Source organism: Mytilus galloprovincialis, chromosome 1 (genome assembly GCF_965363235.1).
Source record: "Mytilus galloprovincialis chromosome 1, xbMytGall1.hap1.1, whole genome shotgun sequence".
Classification (NCBI taxonomy): Eukaryota; Metazoa; Mollusca; class Bivalvia; order Mytilida; family Mytilidae; genus Mytilus; species Mytilus galloprovincialis.
Window position 1 is genome coordinate 45,956,654 of NC_134838.1, and position 12,165 is coordinate 45,968,818.

Genomic DNA, 12,165 nt, shown 5'->3' on the forward strand with positions numbered 1-12,165 from the left:
ACCCAAAATTCCAAAAAGTTGTGCCAAATACGGCTAAGGTAATCTACTCCTGGGGTAAGAAAATCCTTAGTTTTTCGAAAAATTCAAAGTTTTGTTAACAGTGTCATCCAATGTCATTAAACCAAATCAGTATTTTTAAATAAGTAAGTGAGTACTGAGCTCCTGGATTTGTGATATCAGTTCGGAGTAAAAGCCCACTAGCAGAGCTATTAACTCAGTGGGCGTGATCACTTTAAAAGGTACCAATATAACTTTACCAAAATGCGTTTTGCGGATGAAGATGTCTTGTAAGTAATGCTCGAGGCCACCAGGTATAAGTATATAAAAAATATGATGAAAAATCAGAAATAAATCAATAATCTAATGAACAACAGACTTAAACGGACATATAGTGATAGTTTCAACTAACGAGACTAAGTCTTTATATGCATTCAAAAATGTATAATCAGTGAACAGAAAGGTCATTAAAAAGAATAATAAGCTGATTTTAAAAATGTAAACCCAACCCTTTGAAAAATGAATACAATTATCACTTTATACATCGTTTGATGTTAACCGATATTTTTGTTTTTCAATTATTCATAATAATTGAGTTCTTTTCATTTTATCATACGGAAGAAAATAAAGTATCATCCACGAGAAATGATTACAAAGAATAGAACAATTGGTCGCTTTCTACACATTAGTTACTAGTAACATATTGAAAACACAGGTTCACCGAAGATATTGTTCAGAATGTTATGGTTTACCTGACAATGCAGATAGTTTTAAAAAATCATAATGCTCTTATGGATTTACAACAATCAAAAGGTAATTAAACTTTATTATCGCTAATTGATATTAAATCAGAAATCTAAAAAAATATTCTGTTCATTTGCGTTTGATTGAAGCATGATTTTATTTATAATAAAATGAGTACATGACCAAGCGATGTCTGACTCTTTTGGAACGCAAAATATGTTTTATCACAAGTACTTTGCCAAATGTAAACTAGCATTACTAATATGATCTGTCTATATTCTTACATTACTAGAAATATACAGAGATTAACAATGTTGATTATTTGAAAATGGACATAATTTGACTAGATGTAGTCGAGTGAAGATTTTTTCGTCGTCTGCATCAACTGTGGTTATAACAAAACATATGATTTTGGCATTTAGATGAAAGTCATGGGGTATGCGTTTATGAATCTGTGTTTATTTATTAACAGCAAAGCGTTCGGTAAGACAGCAATTGTGCTCCAAGGGTTTGATTGTAAAATTGAGAATGGAAATGGGGAATGTGTCAAAGAGACAACAACCCGAACATATAACAGACAACAGCAGAAGGTCACCAACAGGTATTCAATGTGTATAAAATAACACCAACTGAACAACACGAACACTGGCTTTCTAATCCATCCCATAGTTGAGCGTCCGTTTACCTTGCATAAAATTGAACCACGTCCGATCTGATAGCGTTCGTTAAAATCAATGTCTCTAGTAGGGAGATTGTCTCACTCCCTTTGCGGTAAAGATTGTCCAAAGAATTTTTCTGTCCTTTCCCTTGTACCCTCTTTTTCCAATGGTAGAATAAAATGTGTCAGTTGGCGTTAATGAAAACGTCGTTGATCTATAAAAGAATAAACCCAATCAATTAGGTATCTAGTAACAATATGCATTTTCACTAGGTATCCCGCGTCCATATCTTAGTTATAATCATAAACGAAAATTGACTGTGTTACCATATTACAAAGTATACAGACAGAAGGTGTAAAATTTGAAATGCCGAACAAGAGAAAAATTACACCATTTCTAATAATGATTTTATCAGATTTACCCGTCACTGTTTCATTCAATGACTAGCATTTGTTAAAAACGGAATTATTTATCGTCTCATCTTTTTTCAATGAGTTGAACGACTTTAAAAAGGGATAAGAAATCAGAAAACTCTGAACAATGTAGTGATCTAAACAAAAGATTCCTTTCTCGGTTTACAAAATTTATGCTCCTTTCTTTTGTACCCTCGTTTTAAATTGTAGTATTAAATGTGTCAATGGGAGTTAATGAAAACGAAATGATCAACTAAATAAACATATAGTGGCTTTGGAATAGCTGTCAGTAACTTTGAGTACTCTCAGATCAGTTCTAAGTGTTTTTTGTTGTTGGAATATACAAGTACATAGTCTGTGTTTTTGATGGATGGATTTCTGCTTGTATCCATCTGAGGAGTTAAACCTTTTTCAACTGATTATTATTGTTCGTTCTTATTTTGTACTGTTACACCAATGTCCCAGGTTAGGGGAAGGTTGGGATCCCGATAACATGTTTAACCCCACCATATTCTGTATATATGTGCCTGTCCCAAGTCAGGAGCCTGTAATTCAGTGGTCGTTTGGTTGATGTGTTATAAATTTGTTTTTTGTTCATGATTTTGTACATAAATTAGGTCGTTAGTTTTCTTGTTTGAATTGTTTTGCATCTGTCATTTTGGGGACTTTTATAGCTGACTATGCGGTTTGAATTTTCTGAATGTTGAAGGCCGTACGGTGTCCTATAATTTATAATTTCGGAGTAATTTGGTCTCTTCTGGAGAGTTGCCGTACTGACAATCATAACACATCTTCTTTCATATATATAGTAATAACATGTTCGTGCGTTCTTTCGTTCGTCAGCACCTCATACTAACCCTCTTCCCACATGCAAATTGCAATGATAATGTTTGTCTATATAATGGCGAGATATGCAGCAGAAAGTTTCAACTCGCTTTATATGTTGTTTACAACAATCGAGAATAAACTGCTTCGTCACTACAATTGGTTCAGCAGGTTTGCGGACAGGAGTTGGAAATCCCAAACAAGGAAAAAGAAAAATGACACTATTTTAGATAATAATAATTATTATATCTGATTTACCCGCCGTCACTGTGTCAAAAATGGGAGTGTTTATCGTTTCATTTACTTTCAATGCGTTGAAAAACATTAAAACAATGAGGGCAAATCAGATAACTCTAAACTATCTCGTAATCAATACAATAGCAGTTAAAATCTAAACAAAATATTTGGTAAACTAAATTTCAGCTGGTATCATTTGGGGGTATGCGTTTTTTTTTTTTTAAACATTTGATAAAAAGATAGATATGCAGTGATGATTCATATGTGGGAAAAAGAACCAAAATTAAAAACTTCCCCAACGTTATAGATTTACCCTGTTAAGGTAAAAGGAAAGCAAATTGACGACTTCGCGAATTTATAAAATGTCCATGCAACTATAGAATAAAAGCAGAATATGAATATCGAAAAAAAAAAGTACATGTAACTTTTAGACTTTTTTGGTTAAGCAAATTAAATATCTAAAAAGTTGTAGGTGTGATAGAGAAAACACGATAATATCGGTCAGCAATTTTATTCAAATTAAATTCTTTTTCTAAAATTTTGTCCTACGAATTCTCGTGAAAATTTTTTATGATTTTTTTATACTAAAATTTCCGTTTTAATCATTGCACAATTTATTAAATTCACCGATTATTTGCTAATAGTTAAGATATATATGTTCAAGTACAGCTTTGAAGATATACTACATTGTACATAACTTGACGGACCTTGCAAGTGTATATATTGTTAGGACTTTTAACACTTGACATGTTGAGGGTTTAAGTTACTAGGTTTTACTAATACTACAACTAACTTTCAGTTTTGAAATGTATGAGTAAATTGATATGTTTTTATTGACGCATTCTTGCAATTTTCATTGTGTTATGTGCAAGTTTAGAAAATCAACAATCGTTCTGCAGACATTTTAGACTTCGACAAATAAGAGAGGATATCAGTTTCAAGCAAATTATTTTGGATCTAGTCCATTCAAGTGTAAGCTTTTCTACTATGCAATGTGGTGCAATTTGTTTAATATATATTAAAGCTTTGTATGCAGTTTTGAATCCAAAAAGTAGAAAAATGTCTGGTTCCGATGAAACCTTTTGTCCAATGCCCTTTGTGATGGAAATAATTTGCATAAAACAAACAGTTACGACAAAATAAAGATAACTGATATTTTCATTTGAAATATAAAAATTTGAAGATTTGGTATGATTGCAATGAGATAGCTTTCTTTATCAGATTCTAAATGAAAAAGAAGTTAACAAGATTTAGGTCCTCTAACGGTCTTCTGCAATGAAAAAACCTAATTTCGCATAGTCATGTATGAGAGGCCCTGAAATAACAATGTAGAACACTTCAAACAAGAAAACTAACGGCCTGATTTACGTTCTGAATAATCAAAGAAAAACAAATATGATATACAGCAACAAACGACAACTAGGTTGAACAAATCTACTGTCGTATAACCATCTCTCTAACCTGTTACACTCATGGAACAGTTCAATACACGTTCAAAAGGGCTTTTTCCCCATATTTATCATGTCGAGGCATTTTAAAGTATCTGTACCTCATAGATTCCGAAAAAAAATTCTTCATTATCTATATTAATGTTTAAGAAATTTCCATAAACTCAGTTTTTTTATGGAAGATATGATATGTTTTATCTAGCTTGTATCTTCGATTTTATTTTCAAGGTTGCAGTATGTTTTATCTGAATTGTACTGAGTGTTAGTTATGCTGCAAAAGTATACAGATCACCTATAGATTTGGCGCAGTTCATCGAGTATGCGTCAGTTCCTTATTCTTCTTTTAATTAGCATAACATGTAAGTTTTATACAATACACATATTCCCTCTTTAAACAAACTAAAAATATTCAAGATTAATTTGCCTTCTATGCAACAGACATATTCTAAGGACTACAACAGTAAAAAAGTAAGCAACCAATCTTTCTGAATAGAACAAAGCTAGCTATATAGAATTAATGTAATATAAATCGCATTAACTTTTAGCATAGAAAAAATGGTGCATACAGTGCGCTTTTCAAATTACGTGATCATTCATCAAGTTATCACAGAAATACACATATTTGGAGTGAATGGTATACAATATGCTGAGTCCACTTAAAAGTTAACACCTGAACATATTTGTTTTCCTTTGACACCGCTCCCCTGTTATATTTACATTTCTATTTCGTTTTTGATATAGGCGATAACATTCGGTATATCTAAAAATAATTTTTTAATTCAAATAGCTGATCCCAATAAAGTTAATCTGAAATGTGCATTGGTGGTCCGGAAGGGTCAACGGTATATAAATAGAAACACAAATATAACACAGAACAAGATGTACTTGAGGTCGTATGTGAGATAACATGAGGAGACTTTGATCAATTCTAGAAACGAAACATTATATAAAATCGAGTAAAGCGGAGACTTTTAAAAATTTTCAATTTTTAAACAAGCAATTATGCAAATGTACATTTACAAGCGAATTGGACAAAATAAATAGATAATGTTAAAATGGTCGTAATTTCAAAACATCGAAAACACTTCTTTTTTCTCACAATAGACATAGATGCTTTAAGCAAAGTGTGACACAACTTAATGTTTAGAATACATTTCATATATATCATTGACATTATTAATTTCAATCAGGTAAAAGTGACAGACAATGCATGCCAAAAGATTGCAAGCGACCAGGGCATCAAGCAAAAAGTAAGTAAGTTTGTTGATTTCAATCTCCACTTTGATGTATAATTTTGTAATGTTTTCTTTATAGATTAGCAAGATTTACACTTTTATTTTTGTTACTTATCATAATAATGTTTAAAACTCTTACTGTTCCAATCAAGTAATAAATAAAATGTGACACGTAATAATATGAGCAACACGACGGGTGTCACATGTCTAGCAGAATCTGCTTACCCTTACAGAGCACCTAAGATCACCCCGTGTTGATGGGGCTCGTAATGCTTAGTCTTTAGTTTCCTATGTGTGTATTGTGTACTATTATTTGTCTGTTTATCTTTTTCCTTTTTAAGCTATGACGTTGCCAGTTAATTTTCGATATATGAGTTGATAAAAGTAAAATTATAAAAGTACTGAAGTCAGAGAAAATTCAAAACTGAAAGTCCCTAATGAAATGGCAATATCAAAAACTCAAACACATCAAACGAATGAATAACAACTGTCATATTGCTAACTTGGTAAAAATGGTGTATTTTAGCTAGTTTTATAGCTCTCTGGTATCTTTTGCCTCTTTTTTAGTATTTTGGAGTATTATATTTTTTGACTATCTTTTTTTATAGGTAATAATTGTCATCAATTTGCTTCATCTTGTTTTTATGAATATTATGATATTATTGGTTTTTTGGTTGATGATGAACAAACATTATTCAAATTTCATAGAATATATTGGTTTTCTATTTTTAAAAGGCTGTTTCTGCAGCTGTCTACAACCAGCTATAGATGACAAGAGAAAAGATTTATATGTTAGCTTTCCCCGTTGTATCAATGCAACAATCAAATGTGGGTTTTATACACTAAGGTTCAAATTGAATATATTTGAACTGGAAGATGAGAAGCGATATGAACTAACAAATAAAATGTTGTCCTTGCGTGGAAACGAGAACAGTTTTACACAGGTATAGTATTTAGTAAAAAAAGACTTCATGATATAAATTTAAAGCAATTATTTATTGTAATTTATTGCAATGAAAAATCCTTAATTTTTCTTGTCTTTTAAAAATTCCAAACATATTTTGATACATAATAAAATTATCATATCTTAACACATGTTTGAATAACAATACTTGTATTAGTGCTTACTTAAAAAGAAAGTGCATATTTTTCAAGAGAAAACGAATTATTGAAAATAAAAAGGCAGTACAGTCACATGATAATAAGCAAATATGTCTGAGATTAGAAACATGATGAAATTTATTTTGCAGACACATGAGGCATAATATGTCAAGAGCAGAGAGGAAAAGGATACTAAAGGGAAACCACAACTCATAAGTCGAAAAAAAAACTATATTTTCGTTTGAGATGACCGAAACGAACGTTACATTAAATTCACATACAGCTGGAAAAAAGGGAAAGCAAAGTATGAAAACTAATTAACCTTAAATAGTCATAGATTTTAGATTTGGATCATACATCGATGTTGATATGTAGGTTACAATATCTAGATGAGCAACCGATCTTCTTTTATCTGTAGTTTTTTTTTTTTTTATTAAACTACATTGATTATTTCGTTTTTTCTTCAAGAAATTTAGTTTGGACAATTCCGCTTCAAAGACAAGTTTGAAGATAGATCGAAAGTATATTATATCGGTAAGTATACAACGAAATTGAGTCATATGGTATTTAGCGGTTGGACAGAAGTAGCAAAACATTTATTTCTTAATCATATTGGGTCTTTTCACTTTTCGTAGAAAGACCTTTGGTTTTCTTCTGATTATAAGGTCTTTCAACCTTTTCGGTTGAAAGACCTGTAGCTTCTGTTCTGATTATTTTTTTTCCTCCGGCTTATTTTTTTTTCCTTCGCTTAGATATTTGAAATATGATATCGAACAGTTTATACTCTTTTGAATCTGACCCTGTTTAACCGAACACTTTCCTATATAAGTGTTATCTCCCCGAACACTGTTTTTCTTGTTATCGCTTAATATTCGTAACCGTATTAGAAACCAACAAATTTATTTTACCAAATTGCTCGTTACATCCTCAGGATGATTTGATCAATTTTGACCGAAGCTATCTGGAGACTCCATATGAGAGTTATTTCCCCTTTCTTATTTGATATAAGTGAAATGTATTCCTAACTGGAAAACCATAGTGATATAGGCCTAGAGTCTTTTGATTTGAGGTCCATGGTTCCAAAAAATGAAAATGAGGTCAAGTTCAATGGTCAAGGTCATGTAAAAAAATAGATTTTGGCTTGTTATCTCTCAATTTCAGAAATCTTATAAGATATCGACAAAATATTTTCACACAATTGTTAGTTGTGACATGTTGTAACACATACATTTTAGTTGAAAGGATACGTAAACCTTTGATGCGAGTTTTTTCCCCTTTTATATCTAATATCACTTATTAACAATATAAAGTAGAGACCTAGAGTATTTTGCTTTGAGGTTCTTTGTTTATGACCTTGAAATTGAGCTCAAGGTCATATGTAAGTTTAACGTTCTAGATTTTGACCTTTGATTTTACCTCATATGTATTCATGATAAAGCTATTGGACTTTTTGCATTAGGTTGCAAACAATATGACCTTGAAAAGGCTAACCGGAAGTGACCTTAAGTAAACCGGAAGTATCTAATTTTTGTAATAAATTATTGTCAAAGTATATAAAACCATATATTTTTGGAATCAGCGTCAAGTAAGTAACCTATAATACAATACCGGAAGTAACGTCTTTTTAACTTGAAGTAGAGAATTATCTCCCTTAGTTGTATCTTTTTGTAAAGAAACCTTATATTTTTGGATCAGCGTACATAAAGCTGTCATTTGACGCTGAAATTGATATTTAAAATCAAATTTTAATATTTTCATATCAAAATAGATCTTTACTGGTGGAAAGACCTTTAATTTATTTTTTTTCTGCCGTCTGAGATGCTTTTTTGTCTTACAACGTATCGAATGGCTTTTTGGTCAACGATGTTGTACAGAAATGGAGATTTCAAAACTCACCCTTTGTGACCGAACACTTATTTTTATAGAAGTTATCTCCCCGCATCCCCTTTTTCTTGTTATCGTTATATCTCTAAAACCGTAAAAGATTTTAGCAAACTGTTTTCACCAAATTGTTCGTCTACTCTTAAGAATGATAAGGTTTATGTGACTTGAGTGATCGGATGACATCTTATGGGAGTTATTTCCCTTTGAAAATTTAAAATAGGCACATTGTGGGATAAATTCATACGTTTTAAGTCGTAGAGACTATAATCTTTTGTAATGAAGTCCTATGTCCATTTGAAGAAAATTGAGGTCAATGTCAAAGGTCAAGATCATGTTATAAATTTTGAATTTTGCTTGTTATCGTTATTCCAAAGAAACAGTGAATGATATGTTTGCTAAATAACTGTTTACAAAAAGCCGCAACTTCAACCTATTTAAGTCGAAGAATTTTAGTTAACCCTTATTGGAGTATTTTCCCCTTTTGTATTTGAACTCAGTATTTCTCCATAATCATACAAGTGATTGACCTGGGGTCTTTTGATTTGTGATCACTGACATATGACCACAAAATTGAGGTCAAGGTCAATTTGACGTTCTAGATTTTGACCTTTGCTTAAAATTCTTTCAGGTTCATTATAAAACAATAAAGTCTTCTGCATAAACCTATTAATCTTTTTTTTTAACATCAGTTTGATTTACCAAATTACATGAACAAGGAGTGACATTTTCTTACATCGTTTTTTTTAATTTTATTCTTATTATCGAGGTGGAAAGACCTTCAATCGTTCTTTGAAGAATTGGTTTTAAATTATGCAATAAGTTTCTTCGCCCGTACTGAAAATCGTAAAGAGGTGTCAGTTCAACTGGTGAAAAAGGTATGATATAACATCCGTGTGCATAACACATATTGTCTTAATATGCCCAATCATGTTGACTGAGAACCAACAGTCTAGAAAAAAAACCATGGAAACAATAAAACATGAAAACACATTGGTTTATAGACAGCTACACTTTGGATGAAAAAAATAAAACTCCAAGAGCGAGTCCGGGTTCTTGTTAAGAATGTTAGTTTTACTTGCTTTAAATAAATCCAACAATTTTCAATTTTTATACACTTACAAAAGAAATAGCATCGAACTCCAAGATAAATTTAAAAGAGGGAAGTTCATAAAAACTAACCACAACGCTCAACTATATCAACCAAAAGGAACATCTGGAGAACAACTGTCATAGGTTGAACTTGGTATAGTAAACCGTTACTTATATAACCTGAACAAACTAAAATGTTGTTGAAAAAGTTTAAATTCTTTCACATTTGTCCTGTCGACACCAGTAAGAGATTAACTATACTGAATAAGTTGTGATCATTATTATTTACCGTACGATAACATATACTAGTATTACTGAAACCTGTTTCAAATCTGGTGGTATAATTTTCTTATTGGCGAGCATACAATCTTGAATAAAAAAAAAATAAACAGACAATTTTAAACTTACAATGTAACTTAATTATGCTTTAGTTAATTTAGTTTTACAATTTTATAAAATTTGAAAAACCAATTTCGTAGGTTACACCAACGTGTACCATATGCGATTTCTGTAGACCCATAGAAATAGGTAAGTACTTATTTGAAATTTATTGCAAGAGCATTGTTTAGACACGACTTTTTGGCATCAGTGACGCATGTATTAAAAAAAGTTTTTAATAAAGTTGAACAGCATTTAACCCTAAAGTACCGAAATATTTTGCAAAATACAGCTACGGTTATCGATTCCTGGGGTACAAAATCCCTAGTATTTCGAAAAAAACAATTTTTTGTAAACTGTTAATTAATCAAAATGACAAAACGACTGATAATTCTTGTCATCACAGAATCGTGACTACTGGGATGATGATATCCTTGGGGAGGAAACATGTTGTATTAACACATTATTAGCCATTTAGTTTGTCATAAAATCCTACTCCGAAAAGTTTAATTGCTTAATGTACAATAGTGAAAATGGTGATTTAAAACGTATATGGGCATGCTAAAAAAAAAAGGATATTAAACTTATGAATATTTAAAAATGTGATAAGCTTACATAAAAACTATTCACAAGGATTCGAAGAATTTGTATGCAACTAACTATTGGTGACCATACTACGTTAAACAATAAGTATAAATCAAACATAAAAAAAAAAATCAAAAAAGAAATCAAAACTATCGGACAGAAAACTCACACACATACTTTTAATGAAGTATTTAACAGTTATATTGCGATATAATATAAAATCAGGTTTTAGAGTCATGCAAATAAAAATCCATCTTATCTCGAGTCCAAAAAATTAATTGATACAATAATAACATGAACAGTGTATTTTTTATGATATAAACAGTAATTTTGTCAATTTGTATTAGGTAAATATCTATGATACATTTTATAGAACAGTATGTGTGCAATTCTGTATTAATTTTAATTTACAGTACTAGATGCAAAACACACTGCCATATCTGCTCCCACAACTGAAAAAGGACAAAAAAGTGAAAACGGAACAACGATTATCATGGCCGTAGTAGTTTCTGTTTCTGTATGTGTTATAATCGGTTCTGTGATTTTTGCTGTTATATCCCGACGAAGTTGCAGTAATCAAAGGCACGTTGTTTCCCAAAGGGATAACTTCCGACGTTCTTAAAGCTATACAGAGGCACAGTAAATGATTACATTGCCTCAATTTATTATCTATCATTAAAAAAACACACCACGGCAGCGATAGCTATATGTTTCTTTTTTCTTTTGAGTCCTTGTGTATTAAGAAAAATGTGCATTGAAACATTAAGGCGTAGTATTTATAACTGTTATTATTTGTTTTTATTTAGAACCTATGATAATAATCATATTGAGTATATAAATCAGTGTTTTGAGAATAGAAAGAGATGTTCGCTATTAAAATGATATTTTGTGATGCAATTTTTAGAATACTGTTTTTTAAGGGCATACGATAGAGTTACAGGGGAGGTAATGACGTTGCTAACGTCAAATGTTAATTTCGCGACGTCAAACTGTGACATATCGGGAAAAGATGCATTAATCGACTGATTTTTATCATTCAAACTGATTTCATTTGAAAACGAGTGCATGGGCCCATATTTTTTAAAACGACATTTTGTTTCATTTTGCAGGGAGCATAAGTGGACCAAATTTTATAAAACTGTAAATAGTGCATTTTTTTAAAATTTTGATAAATATACAGCAAAAAATGACGTTTTTTTCTTAATTCATGACCATTTGATAAATATGAGTTATTTCTGAATAAAAAAGGCATATTATTTTAGAATACTTATAAAATACAGAAATTACAAATTATTTAACAAAAAACAATTTGTGTTTATCTTTTAAAACAAAAAAGTTACGTCTTTCTTTCGAAAAAGAAAATACGGCCACAAATCTGAATTTTGAGCAAATACACAAAATTTCGACCTCATTTTACTAAAAAAGTAGCACATGAAGGTATATTTTCTATTACATATTTGATTTAATCAGGTAAAAAAATAGCCTATATGCAAATTTTCATCAACTTGTAAATATAGGTTCAAAACTATATCGTATGCACTTAACATGTATGATTAGTGACAGTTGTTGT

The 12,165-nt window shown here is 30.8% G+C and overlaps 1 protein-coding gene across 1 annotated transcript; it reads left to right on the forward strand.

The window, feature by feature from the left end:
• The first annotated feature begins 484 nt into the window (after nt 1-484).
• On the forward strand, nt 485-11,581 carry LOC143079332 (uncharacterized). The gene is made up of 7 exons (XM_076254628.1): nt 485-810; nt 4,552-4,682; nt 5,514-5,573; nt 6,294-6,502; nt 7,128-7,193; nt 10,112-10,160; nt 11,009-11,581. Exons 2-7 carry the CDS (start codon nt 4,643-4,645, stop codon nt 11,215-11,217), a joined length of 633 nt encoding a protein of 210 aa, XP_076110743.1. The 5' UTR covers nt 485-810; nt 4,552-4,642; the 3' UTR covers nt 11,218-11,581.
• Nucleotides 11,582-12,165: the final 584 nt, after the last annotated feature.

What these genes read in the sequence shown, in the direction of transcription:
- LOC143079332 (XM_076254628.1), top strand. Translation starts at nt 4,643, where the DNA reads ATGCGTCAGTTCCTTATTCTTCTTTTAATTAGCATAACAT. An exon ending in ACCAGGGCATCAAGCAAAAA is followed by an intron (nt 5,574 to 6,293) that starts GTAAGTAAGTTT and finishes TATTTTTAAAAG; the next exon opens with GCTGTTTCTGCAGCTGTCTA. An exon ending in ATCGAAAGTATATTATATCG is followed by an intron (nt 7,194 to 10,111) that starts GTAAGTATACAA and finishes CCAATTTCGTAG; the next exon opens with GTTACACCAACGTGTACCAT.